This window comes from Mobula birostris, chromosome 12, assembly GCF_030028105.1.
Source record: "Mobula birostris isolate sMobBir1 chromosome 12, sMobBir1.hap1, whole genome shotgun sequence".
Classification (NCBI taxonomy): Eukaryota; Metazoa; Chordata; class Chondrichthyes; order Myliobatiformes; family Myliobatidae; genus Mobula; species Mobula birostris.
This window is the reverse complement of record NC_092381.1, coordinates 24,722,676-24,745,099: the sequence shown is the minus strand read 5'-3', so window position 1 is coordinate 24,745,099 and position 22,424 is coordinate 24,722,676. Positions and strand designations below refer to the sequence as shown.

The window sequence follows — 22,424 nt, the reverse complement described above, 5'->3', positions numbered from 1 at the left end:
TGTTCCCTATCCTGGGAAGAAGTCTGTGACCATTCACCTTATTTATGCCTCCTGTGATTTTATGTACTTAGCTAAAGTGACCCATTAGTCTCTTACACTTTAGGGGGAAAGCCCCAGCCTATTCAGCTTCTGCTTATAACTCTAGCCCTTCTGTTCCAGCATCCTTGTTGTGAATCCTTTCTGCACTCTTTTCCAGAATGATGACATCTTTCCTATAGCACACAATTAATGCTGGAGGAACTCAACAAGTCATCAACAGAGGAGAATAAGCAGTCGATGTTTCTGGGACATTCTAGTTCTAATGAAGGGTCCCCGCCCAAAATGTTGACTGTTTATTCATTTCCATAGGTGCTGCCTGACTTGCTGAAGTCAGCATTTTGTGTATGTTGCTCTAGATTTTCAACATCTGCAGAATCTTGCCGGCGGCCAAACATTCGAATTCCGATTCCCATTCCCGGTTCGACATGTCGATCCGTGGCCTCCTGTTGTCCCAAGATGATGCCACCCTCAGGGTGGAGGAGCAACACCTTGTATTCTGTCAGTCTACCCTCCAACTTGATGGTTTGAATATCAATTTCTCCTTCTGGTTAGAAAAAAAATTCCCTCCCTCCTCCTCCATCTAGTCCCCATTCTGGCCTCTAATCTGCCTCAGGTCCCCCTCTCCTCACTTTCCTTTCACTCATGGTTCACTCTTCTCCTCTATCAGATTCCTTCTTCTCCAGCCCTTTATCTTCTCTACCCACCTGGCTTCCACTTGGCAACTTCACTTGAATTGAGATGACTTTATTTCTTACATCCTTCACATACATGAGAAATAAAAATCTTTACGTTATGTTTCCATCTAAATGTGCAATGTGCAATCATAGTAATTTATAATAAATGGAACAGTCAATGTAATATAGAGTATACTCAAGTCAGCGTGAGTTCATCAGTCTGATGGCCTGGTGGAAGAAGCTGTCCCAGAGCCTGTTGGTCCTGGCTTTTATGCTGCAGTACTGCTTCCCAGATGGTAGCAGCTGGAATAGATTGTGGTTGGGATGGCTTGGGTCCCCAGTGATCCTCTGAGCCCTTTTTACACACCTGACTTGTAAGTATCCTGAATCATGGGAAGTTGACAACTACAGATGCGCTGGGCTGTCTGCACCACTCTCTGTAGAGTCCTGCGATTAAGGGAGGTACAGTTCCCATACCAGGCAATGATAAAGCCAGTCAGGATGCTCTCAATTGTGCCCCTGTAGAAAGTTCTTAGGATTTGGGGGCCCATGCCAAACTTCCTCAACCGTCTGAGGTGGAAGAGGCGCTGTTGTGCCTCTTTCACCACATAGCTGGTGTATACAGACCACGCGAGGTCCTTGGTGATGTGGATGCTGAGGAACTTGAAGCTGTTTACCCTTTCAACCCCAGATCCATTGATGTCAATAGGGGTTAGCCCATCTCCATTCCTCCTGTATTCCACAACCAGCTCCTTTGTTTTTGTAACATTCAGGTTGTTTTCTTGACATCACTGTGTCATAGAGATGACTTCTTCCCTGTAGGCCACCTTGTTATTGTTTGAGATAAGGCCAATCAATGTAGTGTCGTTGGCAAATTTAATTAGCAGATTGGAGCTGTGGGTGGCGATACAGTCATGGGTGTACAGGGAGTAATGGAGGTGACTCAGTACGCAGCCCTGAGGGGCTCCTGTATTGAGAGTCAGAGAGTTGGAGGTGAGGGAGCCCACTCTTACAACCTGCTGGCTGTCCTCCTTCCTCCCCCTTCTTCCCTCCCCCGACCTTTCCTTTTTATTCTGGTGTCTTCCCCTTTTCTAGTCCTGAAGAAGGGTCTCAGCCCAAAATGCTGACTGTTTACTCTTTTCCATAGATCGTGCCTAACCTGCTGAGTTCTTCCAGCATCTTGTGTGTGTTAGAATCAGAATCAGGTTTATTATCACTGGCATGTGACATGAAATTTGTTAACTTAGCAGTAGCGGTTCAATGCAATGCATAATCTGGCTGAGAAAGAAATAATAAATAAAGTAAAAATAATAATAAATAAAACAAGTAAATCAATTAATTATTGAATAGATTTTTTAAAAATGTGCAAAAACAGAAATACTGTATATTTTTGTGAAAAGTGAGTTAGTGGCCAAAGATTCAATATCCATTTAGGAATCGGATGTCAGAGGGGAAGAAACTGTTCCTGAATCGCTGTGTGTGTCCCTTCAGGCTTCTGTACCTCCTACCTGATGGTAACAGTGAGGAAAGGGAATGCCCTGGGTGCTGGAGGTCCTTAATAATGGACGCTGCCTTTCTGAGACACCGCTCTCTGAAGATGTTCTGGGTACTTTGTAGGCTAGTACCCAAGATGGAGCTGACTAGATTTACAACCTTCTGCAGCTTCTTTCGGCCCTGTGCAGTAGCCCCTCCAGACCAGACAGTGATTCAGCCTGTCAGAATGCTCTGAACAGTACAACTATAGAAGTTTTTTGAGTGTATTTGTTGACATGCCAAATCTCTTCAAACTCCTAATAAAGTATAGCAGCTGTCTTGCCTTCTTTATAACTACATTGATATGTTGGGACCAGGTTAGATCCTCAGAGATCTTGACACCTAGGAACTTGAAGCTGCTCACTCTCTCCACTTCTGATCCCTCTATGAGGATTGGTATGTGTTCCTTCGTCTTACCCTTCCTGAAGCTCACAATCAGCTCTTTCATGTTACTGACATTGACTGGTAGGTTGATGCTGCACAACTTAACTAGTTGGAATATCTCACTCCTGTACACCCTCTTGTCACCACCTGAGATTCTACCAACAATGGTTGTATCGTCAGCAAGGTTAAAGATGGTATTTGAGCTATGCCTAGCCGCAGAGTCACGTGTATATAGAGAGTAGAGCAGTGGGCTAAGTACACACCCCTGAGGTGCGCCAGTGTCGATTGTCAACAAAGAGGATATGTTATCACAAATCTGCACAGATTGTGATCCACCAGTTAGGAAGTCGAGGATCCAATTGCAGAGGGAGGTACAGAGGCCCAGGTTCTGCAACTTCTCAATCAGGATTGTGGGAATGATGATATTAAATACTGAGCTATAGTTGATAAACAGCATCCTGACATAGGTGTTTGTGTTGTCCAGGTGGTCTACGTGTTGAGAGCCATTGAGATTGCACCTGCCGTTGACCTGTTGTGGTGATAAGCAAATTGCAACGGGTCCAGGTCCTTGCTGAGTCAGGAGTTCAGTCTAGTCATGACCAGCCTCTCAAAGTATTTTATCACTCTCGATGTGAGTGCTACCAAGCGATAGTCATTAAGGCAGCTCATATTATTCTTCTGAGGCACTGGTATAATTGTTGCCTTTTTGAAGCAAGTGGGAACTTCTGCCCGTAGCAGTGAGAGGTTGAAAATGTCCTTGAATACTCCTGCTAGTTGGTTGGCACAGGTTTTCAGAGCCTTACCAGGTACTCCATCAGGACCTTCCGCCTTGCGAGGGTTCACTCTCTTTAAAGACAGCCTAACATCGGGCTCTGAGACGGAGATCACAGGGTCATCAGGCGCAGCAGGGATCTTCACAGCTATAGTTATAGTCTCCCTTTCAAGCGGGCATAGAAGGCGTTGTGTTCATCTGGTAGTGAAGTATGGCTGCCATTCATGCAACACTCACAACACGCTGGAGGAACTCAGCAGGTCGGGCAGCATCCGTGGAAACGATCAGTCAACATTTCGAGGCAGAACCCTTCATCAGGACTGAAGAGGGAAGGGGCAGAGGCCCTATAAAGAAGGTGGGGGGAGGATGGGAAGGAGAAGGCTGGTAGGTTCCAGGTGAAAAACCAGTAAGGGGAAAGATAAAGGGGTGGGGGAGGGGAAGCAGGGAGGTGATGGGCAGGAAAGGTGAAGAAGGCATAGGGGAAAACACAATGGGTAGTAGAAGGAGGCGGAACCATGAGGGAGGTAGTAGACAGCTGGGGGAGGGGGCAGAGTGACATAGGGATAGGGGAAGGGAGGGGGAGGGAATTACCGGAAGTTGGAGAATTCTATGTTCATACCAAGGGGCTGGAGACTACCTAGACGGTAAATGAGGTGTTGCTCCTCCAACCTGAGTTTAGCCTCATCATGGCAGTAGAGGAGGCCATGTATGGACATATCTGAACGTGAGTGGGAAGCAGAGTTGAAGTGAGTGGCTACTGGGAGATCCTATCTGTTGTGGCGGACGGAGCGGAGGTGCTGGACGAAGCGGTCCCCCAATCTGGGTCGGGTTTCCCTCATGGTTCCGCGTCCTTCTACTACCCATTGTGTTTTCCCCTATTCCTTCTTCACCTTTCCTGCCTATCACCTCCCTGCTTCCCCTCCTCCACCCCTTTTATCTTTCCCCTTGTTTTTCCCTTGGTTTTTCACCTGGAACCTGCCAGCCTTCTCCTTCCCACCCTCCCCCCACCTTCTTTATAGGGCCTCTGCCCCTTCCCTCTACAGACCTGACGAAGGGTTCTGGCCCGAAACATCGACTGATCATTTCTACGGATGCTGCCCGAGCTGCTGAGTTCCTCCAGCATGTTGTGAGTGTTGCTTTGACCCCAGCATCTGCAGAGTAGTTTGTGGCTGCCATTCATGCTATTGGGTTTTGCTTTGCAGGAAGTGATCTTCAGCATCTGCAGACTTTCTTGTGTTTTTGATCTGCAGAATCTGTTGTTGTCTATTTAATATTTGAGTAATATTGTAAATATGTTGTTTGATTAAACATTCTTTGTTTTTTACATAATATATTGTGAGTTATATGTAGAAGTATGTAAATAGCATATATCATCATGCCACCACGTGCTATACGTGTGTGTCTCACTTAAAAACAAAGTACACATCTTCTAGTTCCTTATTTTGCCTTTATTTATTTATTGAGATATGAATAGGCCCTTCTGCCCTTCAAGCCGTGAAACCCCTGATTTAACCCTAGCATAATCACGGGAAATTTACAATCACCAATTAACCTACAAACTGGTAAGTCTTTGGACTGTGGGAGGAAACTGGAGCACCTGGAGAGGAATTGAATAAATGCACGGTGTCGGGGAGAGCGTACAGACTCTCTACAGGCAGAGGTGGGAATTGAACCCGTGTCTCCTGTACTGTAAAGTTTTCTGCTAACCACCACACGACTGTGCTTGCCCTCTTTTAGTTTTAATGTTTTGGAGTGACAAAACATGCTGCATCTGCAAAGCAAACAGCATTATGAAGGACCCTACGCACCCATCCTATAAACTCTTCTCCCTCCTGCCATCTGGAAAAAGGCACCGAAGCATTCGGGCTCTCACGACCGGACTATGTAACAGTTTCTTCCCCCAAGTCATCAGACTCCTCAATACCCAGAGCCTGGACCGACACCAACCTACTATACCCTCTACTGTGCCTACTGTCTTGTTTATTATTTATTATTATTCATTGTAGTGCCTGCGCTGTTTTGTGCACTTTATGCAGTCCTGGATAGGTCTGTAGTCTAGTGTAGTTTTTGTGTTTTTTCTTACATAGTTCAGGGTAGTTTTTGTATTGTTTCATGTAGCACCATGGTCCTGGAAAACATTGTCTCATTTTTACTATGTTCTGTACCAGCAGTTATGGTTGAAATGACAATAAAAGGTGACTTGACTTGACTTGATGATACTTGTCTTGCAGGGGGACATACCACAGAGATTCTCAGGCTTGTGGGCAGCCTCTCTGCCTCATACAGTCCCAGGCATTACATCATTGCTGAAACAGACAGGATGAGTGAAGACAAGGTCCGCACACTTGAGGCTGCCAGAGCTGAAGAAGGTCCTGAACCTCGGGTAGGTGTTAGCATGGGCTTGGAACTGTGACCCAAGAGCAGTGTCTCCCTTTGTGCCTGATGTGTGCAGAGGGATTGCTAGCTCGACTAAGTGCAGTGGTGATGAACACTAGAAATTCTGCAGAAGCTGGAAATCCAGAGTAACACACACAGCAAGATGGAGGAACTCAGCAGGTCAGGTAGCATAAACAGTCTGAGACGCTTCATCGAAAGCAAGAGGGAAGAAGCTAGAATAAGCAGGTGGGGTGGGATGAGGAGAAGGAGTACAACCTATGAGGTGATAGGTGAAGCCAAACAACAGGAATTCTGCAGATGCTGGAAATTCAAGCAACACACATAAAAGTTGCTGATGAACGCAGCAGGCCAGGCAGCATCTCTAGGAAGAGGTGCAGTCGACGTTTCAGGCCGAGACCCTTCGTCAGGACTAACTGAAGGAAGAGTGAGTAAGGGATTTGAAAGTTGGAGGGGGAGGGGGAGATCCAAAATGATAGGAGAAGACAGGAGGGGGAGGGATGGAGCCAAGAGCTGGACAGGTGATAGGCAAAAGGGATACGAGAGGATCATGGGACAGGAGGTCCGGGAAGAAAGACAAGGGGGGAGGGGAGGACCCAGAGGATGGGCAAGGGGTATATTCAGAGGGACAGAGGGAGAAAAAGGAGAGAGAGAGAGAGAATGTGTGTATAAAAATAAGTTAACAGATGGGGTACGAGGGGGAGGTGGGGCATTAGTGGAAGTTAGAGAAGTCGATGTTCATGCCATCAGGTTGGAGGCTTCCCAGACGGAATATAAGGTGTTGTTCCTCCAACCTGTGTGGCTTCATCTTTACAGTAGAGGAGGCCGTGGATAGACATGTCAGAATGGGAATGGGATGTGGAATTAAAATGTGTGGCCACTGGGAGATCCTGCTTTCTCTGGCGGACAGAGCGTAGATGTTCAGCAAAGCGGTCTCCCAGTCTGCGTCGGGTCTCGCCAATATATAAAAGGCCACATCAGGAGCACCGGATGCAGTATATCACCCCAGCCGACTCACAGATGAAGTGTTGCCTCACCTGGAAGGACTGTTTGGGGCCCTGAATGGTGGTAAGGGAGGAAGTGTAAGGGCATGTGTAGCACTTGTTCCGCTTACACAGATAAGTGCCAGGAGGGAGATCAGTGGGGAGGGATGGGGGGGGACGAATGGACAAGGGGGGGGATGGGGGGGGACGTAGGGAGCGATCCCTGTGGAAAGTGGGGGGGGGGGGGAGGGAAAGATGTGCTTAGTGGTGGGATCCCGTTGGAGGTGGCGGAAGTTACGGAGAATAATATGTTGGACCCGGAGGCTGGTGGGGTGGTAGGTGAGGACCAAGGGAACCCTATTCCTAGTGGGGTGGTGGGAGGATGGAGTGAGAGCAGATGTACGTGAAATGGGGGAGATGCGTTTAAGAGCAGAGTTGATAGTGGAGAAAGGGAAGCCCCTTTCTTTAAAAAAGGAAGACATCTCCCTCGTCCTAGAATGAAAAGCCTCATCCTGAGAGCAGATGCGGCGGAGACGGAGGAATTGCGAGAAGGGGATGGCGTTTTTGCAAGAGACAGGGTGAGAAGAGGAATAGTCCAGATAGCTGGGGATAAAGTGAGAACCTGGAGGTGATAGGTGGGAAAGGGGTGAAGGAGAAAGAATCTAATAGGGGAGGAGATTGGACTATGGGATAAAGGGCAGGAGAGGCAAAACACATTACCAGCAGCACACAGCACATAGCACAAATAGCATATATGGTTACGATTTCAGGAAAAAAAATGGTCACAAAGAGAAAAAAATAATAATATAGCCCAAGTCCCTGTTTGGCATGACTAGATTGATGGCAAGCTGTCGTGGTCCAGCTTGTTCTTCCACCAAGAGAAGACTAGAAAGCAGCACCACCTCGGCAACTCCTCCCCTGGGCGATTGCCACAGGCGACCCTGCACCCTCGACCTAGGCCTAATCCTCAACGCAACCGATACAAAACAGTTCGCCTGCTGTCAGTGTGGCCAATGAACCAGCAAACCGGACTTGCAGTTTCCTATGTTACCAATGTCCAAGGGGATCTTGCAATCAGGAAAACGTCCAAGACAATCACTTGGCACAATTGTACACTATAAGTCCAAGTGACAACACAACAACTGTAGGCAATAAGTCCAGCTCGATCAGTATCAAGCAACTTGCTGATGGGATAGTCCTGCAGAACTTGATATTCTTAGCATCCAGCAGAGACGTGATTGTAAAAAGGTCATACAAGACGAAAGAGGTGAAAGGCAGATGAGGGGGAAGGAAGAGGGAAGGGCGGTCCCAGAACTTTTCCCCTCCCCTGCCCTCCTCTTCCATTCCCCATTCTGACTCCCTCCTTACCGCTTCCCTCCCCCCCCCCACCACCACCTTCTTACTCTAGCTTCTTTCTTCCCCTTCCTTTCCAGTCCTGATGAAGGGCTTCAGTCTGAAACGTGGTGTTGTTGTCTGATGTGCATTGTAAGTGCGTGCCCAGCAGAGGTCGCCGGTTAGCAACCAGTGGTGAGAACACCAAAGGCGATTGTAGCCAAGATGAGATAACTTTCAGTGAAATGGAAATGGAGCGGGCCTAGATCCTGCACTTCCTTTTGATGCAGCTGCTTTTGCTGAAACGTATGTAGCCCGGTGAGAAATTAGGATAATAAGGTAAAGGAACAGGCCCTTGGACCCGTCTCTGTGCCAGCAATGATGCCAAATTAAACTGATCTCAGGTAACTCCATGGTCTACATTCCCTTTATGTTCATGTGACTGTCTGAATGCTTCTTTAAAAATCGGGCAGCATTTGAGGAGAGGAACACAGAGTTGGTGCTACAGTGCAGGATATAGAAACATAGAAACATAGAAAATAGGTGCAGGAGTAGGCCATTCAGCCCTTCGAGCCTGCACCGCCAGTATGATCATGGCTGATCATCCAACTCAGAACTCTGTACCAGCCTTCCCTCCATACTCCCTGATCCCTTTAGTCACAAGGGCCATATCTAACTCCCTCTTAAATATAGCCAATGAACTGGCCTCAACTGTTTCCTGTGGCAGAATTCCTGATGCTGGAGAATTCCACAGATTCACCACTCTCTGTGTGAAGAACTGATTTACTTTCTACTTAGAAGTTTGGGAAAATTTGGCATGTCACCCAAACCTTGAACAAACACAGTAGCGTATCCTAACTGGCTGCATCATGGCCTGGTGTGGAAACACCAATACACAGGGATGGAATAGGCTGCTGCCCAGTCCATCACAGGCAAAGAAATAAGGATCTATTACACTCCACATGAGGGCAGCATTAAAAACACTCAAGCACAACACAGTACCTCTGATAATGCAGCAGAAAACGACACTGGGTTCCACTCCAGTACCGAATGAAATAGCCACTGAGCAGATATTCTTATTGTAATTGATAGAGTTTTTTTAATGTCTTGCATTGTACTACTGCCGCAAAGCAACAGTATGTCAGTGATAATAAACCTGATTCTGAGATGCCTGTCTTATGCTGTCACGTGATCTTGCTGAACATAGGGTTAGCTATTCACCTCCCTCCCATAGAACAATGCAATTAATTGGTTGAAAGTTCTCTGCCACATCTCCAAGCCACAACTGCTTGTATGCAAATGTTTTCTTCTTCGTCAGCAAATTAAGGGGAAAATGCTGAAATTTAATGCAAAATTCCTCTGTGTGCATGTAGAGAAAGCATTTATGGGGGGAGAAAAAGTGAAAGATCAGTCGTGCACTTCACTAGAGCGACGACAACTGATTTGAATCCAAAAGCTACACGCTTAAGGCTGTTAAAATCTGATTTAAAAATTACAAAGAATGAAGGGAAGTCCACAGGTTGCAATGTAATTGCTTACCTGAGCTACTCCCACCACTCCAAAATGTCCCAAGCGCAACCAGCAAGAAGAACAAGGGTGGCCAGTGCGCGGGAACACTGCTTACCCGTTGCCTCACCACCGAGTCGCACACTATTCAGGTTGGAAGTTTATTACCAGTCCCCCTTCCTCAGTGGGTCTAAAACCTGGAACTCCCTCCCAGTTGCATTGGGCAGACTCATTCAATAGAAGTATTGCAGTATTTCCAGACGGCAACTCTCCACTGCCTAGTCAACAAAATGGTGTTTGCTCTGATCTCCCCTTTAGCACTCCCAGTCAAAAAAAAACTGCAGGAAGTTAGAAAAATAATTCCAGGATTTGGATCGAGGCAGAAACTGTCCAAAAATGTTCAGGAGACATAGTACGGCTGGCGTCATGTTCGATTAACGTTCATAATGTCCGCAGTTCGATCCTGGGCAGTAACGTAATCTAGAGGTGGCACAGGAGCATAACGGTTAGTGTAACACTATTACAGCAACAGTGAGCTTGAGGTGGAACCAGTGTATTTGAGTGAGCGTAAACACGAGGAATTCTGCAGATGCTGGAGATTCAAGCAACACACATCAAAGTTGCTGATGAACGCAGCAGGCCAGACAGCGTCTCTAGGAAGAGGTACAGTGGACGTTTTGGGCCGAGACCCTTCGTCAGGACTAACTGAAAGAAGAACTAGTAAGAGATTTGAAAGGGGGAGAGGGAGGGGGAGATCCAAAATGATAGGAGAAGACAGGAGGGGGAGGGATGGAGCTAAGAGCTGGACAGGTGATAGGCAAAAGGGATATGAGAGAATCATGGGACAGGAGGGCCTCCAACCTGATGGCATGAACATTGACTTCTCAAACTTCTGCTAATGCCCCACCTCCCCCTCGTACCCCATCCGTTATTTATTTATATACACATATTCTTTTTCTCTCTCTCCTTTTTCTCCCTCTGTCCCTCTCACTATACCGCTTTCCCATCCTCTGGGTTTCCCCCCCCCTCCCCCTTTTCTTTCTCTCTGGGCCTCCTGTCCCATGATCCTCTCATATCCCTATAAAGTACTATGAGATTGGCTGAGAGAGTCATAGGGGTCTCCCTACCGTCCATCGTTAACATTTATCAGGAGTGCTGCATCTGGAGGGGCTCTTAATATTATTAAGACCATAAGACACAGGAGCAGAATTAGGCCATCTGGCCCATCGAGTCTGCTCCGCCATTCAATCATGGCTGATTCTTTTTTTTTCCTCTCCTCCTCAACCCCAGTTCCCGGCCTTCTCCCTGTAACCTTTGATGCCATGTTCAATCAAGAACCTATCGATCTCTGCCTTAAATACACCCAACGACCCAGCCTCCACAGCTGCACGTGGCAACAAATGCCACAAAATCACAACCCTTTGGCTGAAGAAATTTCTCCGCTTCTCTGTTTTGAAAGGGCGCCCCTCTATCCTGAGGCTGTGCCCCCTAGTGCTAGATTCTCCCACCATGGGAAGGCATCCTTTCCACATCTACTCTGTCTAGGCCCTTCAACATTCGAAAGGGTTAAGAACACCACCCACCATCCAGCATCCTCTTTGACTTTCTCCCATCAGGCGGGAGACTCCGATGCACAAAAGCAAGAACGGTCAGGGTGGGAAACAGTTTTTTCCCTCCGGCCGTCAGGCTTCTGAACTCCCTGCACATCGCATTCAAAGTCGCAGGTTAATCTGTTCTGTACCTGACAATATTTAATTTATGCACTTTGTTCATGTATGTGTAATTCATCAGTAGGTTTTATCCTTGCCTTCCTCAGATATTGTGTGTTTTTTATGTGTGTGATATGTACTACTGTGCTTTACACCCTGCTCTGGAGAAACATTGTCTCATTCATGTATATAGTTAAATTACAATATACTTGACTTGAAATTAAGTGTGTGAGGAACCCAGCAGTTAAAGGTTGAAGTTGCTTTAATGCAAAACGAAGAATAAATCAACACATAAAACACTGGAGGAACTCAGTGACCACTCTGATTATTTTGTGCTAAAATTGACTTTATTTCTGTTCTTATTAAAAATGTTCAATTTAAGTTTTTTCTTGTGAACGTTACTTAAATGATGCTACTTGTCTGTGATGCTGCTGTAAGTAAATTTTTTGTTGCACTTGTGCGTAAAACAATAAGCTCAACCTGGACTTTGGTCAGGACGCCTCTCCGAGGTCAAGCTGTGCTGACAAACCTTTCATCTGACTACTGCCAGTCCAGGTGAAAGATCTGGACCTGAAACCGTGGCCATTCATTTCCATCCATGGATACTGTCTGACCCATTAAACTGCTGCAGTGTTGTGTGTGTTGCTCCAGATTCCAGCATCAGCGGTCTCGTGTAGTGCCAGTGAACAATAGTGAATGCTGTTCTTTGCCAAAGCAATCAAAATGATCAAATAATTGAGTTGAATGATAGCATAATTGTCTGCCTTTGAAGACAAAGGTTGGTGGGCTTTGTGTTTTATAATCTGCTCGAGAGTCCCTTAAGACCGGTACAATGGGTGTAAGATTTCCTGAATCACTCGTTTCTTTCTTGTTTGCCAATTCCCAAATTGAGATTGTGAGGAAGAGATCTGTGGGAAGTTTGGACTAGATGTTATCAAATAATCAGAAGGAAATTTTAAAATTTTTGGAGTTGTTTTTCTATGTAGTGCAAATGTTACATTAAAGGGTTGGTTGCTATTTTTTTTTGTTTCTGTTTAATCATTTTATTTGCTACTAAGTTTGATGCTGATTCTGATTAGATTTAGACTGTTGATATTGGACAGTTGCTGTAGTATTTTGCAATATGAGCAGAGTACTCAGGAGAGCGAAGTCTAATGTGCAAATGCTTTGTAATAACATGAAACATGGCTGGGTTGGGGCTGGCCCATGCAGGCCAACTCTCCCATTGGTGCTGCTCTCCCAGTGTTTGCTCCTTGGAAGACAAGCTGGATTGCCTTTGACCCAGTGAGAGATAAGGAACTGCTGCATGCTTGTTCCTGCAAAAGCGTGGCTCCAGGACAACATCCCATGCACCATCAATCTTCAGGCCATGTCACTTAGGGACTTGTGCTAATATTATTTTGTGGCTGTGCTTTGTAACTGTATGTACTTGTTTTTCACCTTGTCCTTGGAGGAATGATATTTCATTTTGCTGTATACAGGCATATGGTTGAATGATATTTAAACTTGAATTTGAACTTGAAATATGAAGCTTGTTGCTGCTCGTATGAGCCAAACTCTTCCATAAGCGATGGGCAATTTTGTTTAAAAAAAATCTTGATATTCAAAAGGCAAGCTTATGGTGTGTGCTCTTGCGTTAGAGTTGTCTAAGGTTATGAATTCAAGTTCCACTGTAGAAACATGAGCACAGTTCTGGGTTGACCATCCCACACTGTATCCTGATGGAGTTTATACTGTCAAAGCAGATGCCTTCCTACTGAGGAATTTTCTCAGATCTTGCATTCTTCTGGATGTAAGAGATTCCTTGATGCTAATCTGACCGAAAGCATGTGCTCTCACCAGTGTTATATTTATGAATATTTATCCCTTCGTCAACATCAGAAGAAAATAGACTCCTCATGTTGTTGTTGTTGTTATTATTATCATTATTATTATTATTGCTGTCGTACCTCCTCTTGTCAACTATGATTACATTCTAAGTGTGCTTCACCAATGTAAACTAAGAATGTAATAGTCATAGTCATACTTTATTGATCCCGGGGGAAATTGGTTTTTGTTACAGTTATTACTATTTATAAATAATAAATAGTAATAGAACCATAAATAGTTAAATAGTAATATGTAAATTATGCCAGTAAATTATGAAATAAGCCCAGGACCAGCCTATCGGCTCAGGGTGTCTGACCCTCCAAGGGAGGAGTTGTAAAGTTTGATGGCCACAGGCAGGAATGACTTCCTATGACGTTCAGTGCTGCATCTCGGTGGAATGAGTCTCTGGCTGAATGTACTCCTGTGCCCACCCAGTACATTATGTAGTGGATGGGAGACATTGACCAAGATGGCATGCAACTTAGACAGCATCCTCTTTTCAGACACCACCGTGAGAGAGTCCAGTTCTATCCCCACAACATCACTGGCCTTACAAATGAGTTTGTTGATTCTGTTGGTGTCTGCTACCCTCAGCCTGCTGCCCCAGCACACAACAGCCAACATGATAGCACTGGCCACCACGGACTCGTAGAACATCCTCAGCATTGTCCGGCAGATGTTAAGGGACCTCAGTCTCCTCAGGAAATAGAGACTGCTCTGACCCTTCTTGTAGACAGCCTCAGTGTTCTTTGACCAGTCCAGTTTATTGTCAGTTCGTATCCCCAGGTATTTGTAATCCTCCACCATGTCCACACTGACCCCCTGGATGTAATGGGAAAGCTACACAAGAAATACATGTCTGTATAGGTCTGTAAGAGCAAGATGGATGGAGAGGAGGCAGTTGTGGAAACTTTCTATTGTATACTCAATTGAAGAGTGCTGATAAAGAGCTTGACTGAACAAAATACAGGCAACACCCCATCCCCCCCAAGTTACAGTCATGCAGGTTGCATAAATTCATCTTTGCAGAGTTCACAAATTAATACCCCAAAAGTTTACTCCTGGAATAAAATTCACTCGCATAGAACTTATGTGGAAAAAGAAATCGGGTTTATTCTCACCAACATATATTGTGAAATCTGCTGTTTTGTGGCAATGGTGTTGTGTATTTAATATTTGAGCAGTATTAAAAATATTATTTGATTAAGTGTTCTTTGTAAGATTAATTATTGGTTATATGTATGTGAATGGCATATGTTATGCACCATTTCATAAGTGTGCACCTTGCTAAAAGTAATAAAGTACACAAGTTTATTGACAATTGTCCCATGTTTTACTTTTGATTAGTTTTGGAGTTACGAAACATAACAAGTCCTAATCCTAAGGACTTTCTACAGGGGCACAATTGAGAGCATCCTGACTGGCTGCATCACTGCCTGGTGTGGGAACTGTGTTCCCTCAATCGCAGGGCTCTGCAGAGAGTGGTGCGGACAGCCCAGCGCATCTGTAGATGTGAACTTCCCACTATTCAGGACATCTACAAAGACAGGTGTGTAAAAGGGGCTCGAAAGATCATTGGGGACCCGTCACCCCAACCACAAACTGCTACCATCTGGGAAACGGTACCGCAGCATAAAAGCCAGGACCAACAGGCTCTGGGACAGCTTCTTCCACAGGCCATCAGACTGTTGAACTCACGCTGATACAACTGTATTTCTACGATATATTGACTGTCCTGTTGTATATACTATTTATTATAAATTACTATAAATTGCACATTGCACATTTAGACAGAGATGTAACGTAAAGATTTTATTCATATATGTGAAGGATGGAAATAAAGTCAATTCAATTCAATTGGAACAGTGTAAAATAGAAAATATTACTAAAAGTTACAGTATTACTGTAGTTACTATAAGTTGCTATACTTATTGGCCACTTTATTAGGTACAGCAGTGGAACCCAGTGTAGTTTTCAGCAGAGATGCTTTTCTGCACACCACTGTTGGAACATATGATTATTTGAGTTACTGTCGCCTTCCTGTCACCTTGAACTAATCTGGCCATTTTCCTTTAAACTCTCTCACCAACAAGGCGTTTTTGTCCACATAACTGCCACTCATTGGAGGTTTTCTGTTTTCGCACCATTCTCTTTAAACTCCAGAGACTGTTGTACGTGGAAATGTCAGGTGAGCAGTGGTTTTTGAGATACTCAAACCACCCCATTTGGAGCCAACAATCATTCCACAGTCAAAGTCACTTAGATCACATTTCTTCCCCATTCTGATGTTTGGTCTGAACAACAACTGAACCTTCTGACCATGTCTGTGTGCTTTTATGTATTGAGAAGCTGCCACATGATTGGTTGATTAGTTATTTGCATTATCAAACTGATGTATAAATATACCTAATAAATTGGCCACTGAGTGTATACGATGTTACATTAAAAAAGAAAAAAGTGCAAAAAAGGAATAGTGAGGTAGTGTTAATGGACTATTCAGAAATCTGATGGTGGAGGGAAAGAAGCTGTTCCTAAAAGGCTGAGACTTTCTTGACTTGTCTCCAAATGATGGACTTCATATTACAGAAAACTGCAACAGAGTTCATCTCCTAGTAACAAAGTCCTCACCTGTAATGCAAGTGCCACTAATACTCAGCTCAGACCTGGATCTATCAGCACGCACTCCATGACTGAAATCTTCAGCAAATCAAACAGTATGTTATGAGCTGTTTCTATGTAGGGATTGAAGGATCCCAGCTTTTAATGTCTACTGTACAAATTTTGGGTTCAGTTGGGCTGGAGGTATATGAGCCTTATTAGAACACAACCAGGTTCAAGAACATTTATTACTGTAAAACTGTCAGACTCTTGGGTCCAACATATAATTCTCTGTAACTTCTGCCACCTCCAACGGGATCCCACCACTAAGCACATCTTTCCCTCCCCCCCCCCCCCCGCTTTCCGCACGGATCGCTCCCTACGCGACTCCCTTGTCCTTTCGTTCCCCACCCCCCATCCCTTCCCACCGATCTCCCTCCTGGCACGTATCCTTGTAAGCGGAATAAGTGCTACACATGCCCTTACACTTCCTCCCTCACCACCATTCAGGGCCCCAGACAGTCCTTCCCGGTGAGGCAACACTTCACCTGTGAGTCGGCTGGGGTGATACACTGCGTCCGGTGCTCCCGATGTGGCCTCCCGGTTGGCGAGACCCGACACAGACTGGGAGATCGTTTTGCTGAACACCTACGCTCTGTCCACCAGAGAAAGCAGGATCTCCCAGTGGCCACACGTTTTAATTCCACGTCCCATTCCCATTCTGATATGTCTCTTCTACCGTCAAGATGAAGCCACACTCAGGTTGGAGGAACAATATTCCGTCTGGGTAGCCTCCAACCTGATGGCATGAACATTGACTTCTCAAACTTCATTGATGCTCCACCTTCCCTTCGTACCCCATCCCTTATTTATGTATTTATTATTATTGTTTTTTCCTTTCCCCCCTTTTTTCCTCTTTTTTTCTCCCTCTGTCCCTCTCACTATAATTCCTTGCCCATCCTCTGGGTCCCCCCACCCCGGCCCTTTCTTTCTCCCTAGGCCTCCCGTCCCATGATCTCTCCCTTCTCCAGCCTCGTATCCCTTTTGCCAATCTACTTTCCAGCTCTTAGCTCCATCCCTCCCCCTCCTGTCTCCTATCATTTTGGATCTCCCCCCCCCCCACTTTCAAATCTCTTACTATCTCTTCTTTCAGTTAGTCCTGACGAAGGGTCTTGGCCCGAAACGTCGACTGTACCTCTTCCTAGAGATGCTGCTTGGCCTGCTGAATTCACCAGCAGTTTTTGTGTGTGAGACTCTTGAAGAGGCATGGATAACTTCACTCATCTCACCTCTGAACTGTTTCCACAATCTACAGAGTCATTTTCAAGGACTCTTTAACTCATGTTCTCAGTATTTTTTATTTATTTTATTTGCACAGTTTGTCTTCTTTCCCATTGGTTGTTAGTCAAGACTTCGTTTATGTATAGTTTTTCAAAAATTCTATTGTATTTCTTTATGTTCCTGCAAATGTATGCAAGGAAATGAATCTCAAGGTGACAAATACATATTCTGATTATACATTTACTTGACTTTGAGATGTCTGCTGGAGGAGAACAATGTGGGGATGTGTGGAAACATAATCCGGGTGCTGTGTGAATTGAAATGAAGGACATATTCAGGGAAAGTGGAATTGGAAGTATATTTGTTTGTGTCCTTTGCTCTTGATTGTGGCCATGAATTTATTCATAGAACATCCACTAGGAATCAGATCATTGTATTCCCTTTTCCTGTTTGGAGCAGGTCAGGACCAAGCCTAAACTTTATACAAGGACTCTGTAATCCAAGTTAGTTATCCTTGTGTTCTAATCTTTCTTCATCAAAAAAAAACACACTTGGCTTCAGTTTCAAAGTACAGAAGGTCAAGCGTGTGTGTGTGCATGTGCGCGCGCTGCTTCTTGGGCCGGGGGCCTTGCTGAATTTCTTGAGGATGAAGGAGCAACACCTCATATTCTGTCTGGGTAGTCTCCAACCTGGTAGCATAGACATCAATTTCTCGAACTTCTGCTAATTTACCCTCTGCCGCCATTCCCCATTCCTGTCTCCCTCTCTCACCTTATCTCCTTACCTACCCATCACCTCCCTCTGGTGCTCTGCCTCTTTCCCTTTCTTCCATGGTCTTCAACCCTCTCCTATCAGATTCCCCCTCCTCCAGCCCTGTATCTCTTTCACAAATCAACTTCCCAGCTCTTTATTTCACCCCTCCCTCCCTCCCCCTTTCAGCTTTCACCTATCACCTACCACCTACCACCTTGTACTTTGTCCTCCCCTTCTTACACTGACTTCTCATCCTTTTTTCCTGCCCTGGTGAAGGTTCTCGACCCGAAATATCAACAGTTCATTCATTTCTCTAGACACTGCCTGACCTGCTGAGTTCCTCCAGCATTTTGTGTGTTGCCTTCCTGAGGGTAGTTGCAGTTAATTCAGCCAAATGTAAAATGGGATTGCATTTTCTTATCACAAACTCGGTTTAGTCAGATGGAATCAAATTGTTTTTTTTTTGAATAGAAATGAAAAGGAGGTTGAGGAGTTAACAATGTTACTCCTGGAATATTGAGAGTTCAGCCGTTTGCTTTGAACCATGCCAAACATGCCTGCTTTCATGAACTTATCAACTGTTGTGGAGTGGTTTTAAATATATGTGGGCTGCCTTCCAGTCTATGCATTTTAATCTTTTTTAAATGTATTATTGGCATATTTATGTGATAATTTTCCAAGCCATAACACACAGATGTCAAGTAAGTGTTTGCTTCAGTTAAGGCAGGATTAGAGGCAGGGATAATTGAATCAGAGCTTGTGAAGACGTTACTCATTTTAAAATTGTGCCTTTTGTCCTTATTTATATCCCCATAAGAAATTCTTAATTCCGCATTAATAATTGGAACAGGTTACATATAATCTTTCTCAGTAGTTCTAGTGCTGAAACAGCAATGTGTTTACTGAAGGGGTAGATTACAATCGCCATGTGAGTGGTTTAATCAATTCTTATTATAAATTTGGTTCCGTAGTGATTGTCACAAAATCCAAATATCCTAAAGGGAGTTACAGTCAGAAAAGGAGCTTTTGAAGAAAAATTACCTCTGTTGTGTAAAGAAAACTTCTTTAAGTACAGCAAACTGCCACAAACAGCAATAAGGTAGCAACCGTGTAATCAGTTAATGGTTAAAGGATTGCCCAAAACTGCGAATGGTCTTTCCTGCTCTTCTGCATAGAGGTTTATAAAACTGCAGCAGCATAGAAAAGGCAGTAAGGCAGAGTGTTTTTCCCAGGGTGGAAATGTTGAATACCTGCAGGGCATAGTTTTAAAGTGAAAGGAGAGATGGTTTAAATGGGAAGGTGAGACTGGTAGAACTGAAACAGTTTGCATGTGATGGGGGTGGCGGGGGGGGTGAAGGAACCAATATCCTTTCAGGAAGGTTTGCTAGTACTGCTCCAGGGGTTTAAACTGATGTTGTAGGGGCTGGAACCAGAGTGCCAAGGCAGCTAGTGGAATGGTTGTGGGGAAAATAAATGAGAGGTGGTTAGTAATTAAAATGACGAGATGAATGATCTAGAGACAAGAGTTAAACTGTATTAAACTATTTCTAGCCTACCAGCATGAGTAACAGTCTGGAGATTGCCATTCTGGAAGTCCGGTCCTTGAATATAGCCCCTAACTCCCAGAAGTCACTTTGCAGGACCTTGGTATTCTTCTTGCCCTTGTCATTGGTAGCAACATGGACCATGACCTCTGGCTGCTCACTGTCCCCCATGGACTTGCTCTGAGATGTCCCTAACATTGACATCTGGGAGGCAACATACCATCTGGGAATCTCACTCTTGTCCACAGAACCTCCTGTCTGTTCCTCTAACCAATGAATTAATCACCTTTCCCTACTGCGCTCGACTTCTCTTTGCCTTCCCTTCTAAGTCACAGAGCCAGAGACCTTACTACTGTGGCTTTCATCTTGACTCCATTTGCTGGTACTTGTTTGCTTAATCAATGGAAACATCGTAGAATAGTTAGTCATGTTTTGCAAAAAATCAATAATGTGTCTAGTACTAAGTTTGTGAACCGAAAGCCCCACAATGTGGCAAAAACCTGAACAGTATATTGATGCTTCATGTTCTGGCTTAAGCACTCTCAATAGCTCTGTTATATGCACTCAGTGGTCAATTTATTAGGTACCTCATCACTAACAAGGTGTTTCCATGCACAGAACTGCTACTCACTGGATTTTCACACCATTCTCCATAAACTCTAGAGACTGCGCAAAAATCCCTGGAGATCATCAGGTTATAAGATATGCAGACCACCCCATCTGGCACCAACAATCAGTCCATGGAAAAATCACTTGAATCACATTTCTTCTCCATTCTGATGTTTGGTCTGATCAGCAACTGATCCTCTTGACCATATCTGCGTGCTTTTATGCATTGAGTTACTGCCATGGGATTGGCTGATGAGTGATATGCATTAACAAGCAGCTGTACAGGTGTATCTAATAAAGTGCCCACTGAATCTATGATGAGTAGTGGCAGCAAATAGCATTTGCTGGGCATGCTCGCAACAAAAGTGAATATAGCTCTGCAAATGGAAAAAGTGATTCATTGAAGTAAACTGTCATAGCTGATTGCTCGTTCAAGGTTAGTACATTGGCAATAACGATACTGAAAGTTTGATTTATTTTTTGCTGTGCAACTTGTAAGCAAGGATCTCATTGTTAAGGCCACTGAGATTGATAATGACTTAACAAGATGAATTATTAAAGTGAATTTTCAAACACACTGAACCATCCTGGCATGTGTCCAAGTGAAGATTTATTCTGAGACTAAAGTCCCGGACTGTCCAAAAAACAAAACTCTTTAAAATAAGGCACATCACGCAATTATTTCAGATATTCTTTTCAAATGATAGTAAATTTACATCTGAATGCTGAGCTGAATCTCTGCTATGCATGAAATACTAGTTGAGTTAATGTTTGCCAATGATCCACAGTTTTCTTCCCATTTGTTTGAGATTTTTATGAGATGTAATGATGTCAGTCATCTGGTCACTGTTCTGGATCACCCTGCTTCCCCAGGGGTAGCAGAAAGTTGTGTATTATGAGCTAAAAGAAGCCTTGAGGAACAAGTGTTCCACGGTTCCTGTAGCTTAATGATGAATCATCAATTAGCTAACTTCTTGTTTAAATCCTTTTGAGTGCACACCCTTCTATTGGTTTCACTCCAACAGAGCTGTTAATGCATCACTGTCTTTGCATGCAATTTGGTACAGCTTTCCTGAGAAGCAATAATAGAGGGGGGTAGTAATTAAAGAGGAAGGCAATGGTGGTTGCCACCTGTGATCTGACTATTCTGATAAAAGGTGATTCTTTCTAAGATCTGGTAGCAGGAAAAAGACTCAGCAACAGGACATCCATTTTTATTTGTAAAGGCCTCTAATACTCATTGGAAAGAACATTAGAAAAGCCCTTAGAACATAGAAATCTACAGCACATTACAGGCCCTTCGGCCCACAATGTTGTGCTGACCATGTAACCTACTCTAGAAACTGCCTAGAATTACCCTACTGCATAGCCCCCTATTTTTCTAAGTGCCATGTACCTACCTAAGAAGCTCTTAAAAGACCCTGTTGTAACCGCTTCCACCACCGCCGCTGGCAGTGCATTCCACGCACCCACCACTCTCTGTGTGAAAAACTTAACCCTGACATCCCCTTGGTACCTGTTTCCAAGCACCTTAAAACTATGCCCCCTCATGTTAGCCATTTCAGCCCTGGGAAAAAGCCTCCAGCTATCCACATGATCAATGCCCCTCATCATCTCACACACCTCTTTCAGGTCACCTCTCATCCTTCGTCGTTGCAAGGAGAAAAGGCCAAGTTCACTCAACCTATTCTCATAAGGCACACCCTCCAATCTAGGCAATATCTTTGTAAGTCTCCTCTGCACTCTCTCTATAGCATCCACATCCTTCCTGTCGTGAGGTGACCGGGACTGAACACCGTATTTCTGATAAGGTGATAATAGCATGAGGTGTATGTGAAGATACTGAGATGTTTCGTGTTAGTGAACCTACTCTCAGTTAGGTACACCTGGTTATTGCAAATATCTGATCGGCCAATCATGCCAGACAGGTTCAAACTGACAGGAAGGTGACAGTAACTCAAATAATCACGCATTGCAACAGTGGTGTGCAGGAGAGCATCTCTGAAAATACAACACATCAAATCTTGAAGTAGGTGGGCTACAGCAGCAGAAGACCACAAACATACAGAAGTATACTCACTGGCTACTTTATTGAGTACCTCCTTGACCTAATGAAGTGGCCACTGAGTGTGTAAATGAGCAACAATCAATTAATTTTAAGTATTACACAAAACAGGGGAGTGAAAAGGTTGCAGTTCCTTTGGTTCAAGGAATTACAGTGATGCATCAGAGAACTAATTAAGAAAGCCACTAATAGACTGAACCTATAATGAAGATGAACACATAAAGGGCTCTCCTTTATTTTCAAAGAGGTAAAGCAGTGTGGTGCAAGTGCAATGGGTTATTAGGTTTTATGATGACATTTTCTTGAATGACATTGGTGCCAGGCATTGGTGTACCTTGCACACTACTGTGCAAAAATTTTATGCAAATAAAAAAATACT

At 44.4% G+C, this 22,424-nt stretch overlaps 1 protein-coding gene across 1 annotated transcript in view; it reads left to right on the top strand.

The window, feature by feature from the left end:
• Nucleotides 1-22,424, top strand: part of alg14 (ALG14 UDP-N-acetylglucosaminyltransferase subunit) — a 120,986-nt gene that overhangs the window by 10,802 nt on the left and 87,760 nt on the right. Inside the window, exon 2 of the mRNA XM_072273495.1 lies at nucleotides 5,634-5,785. Within this exon, the coding sequence (XP_072129596.1) occupies nucleotides 5,634-5,785 (152 nt within the window). The remainder of the gene's footprint in view (nucleotides 1-5,633; nucleotides 5,786-22,424) is intronic.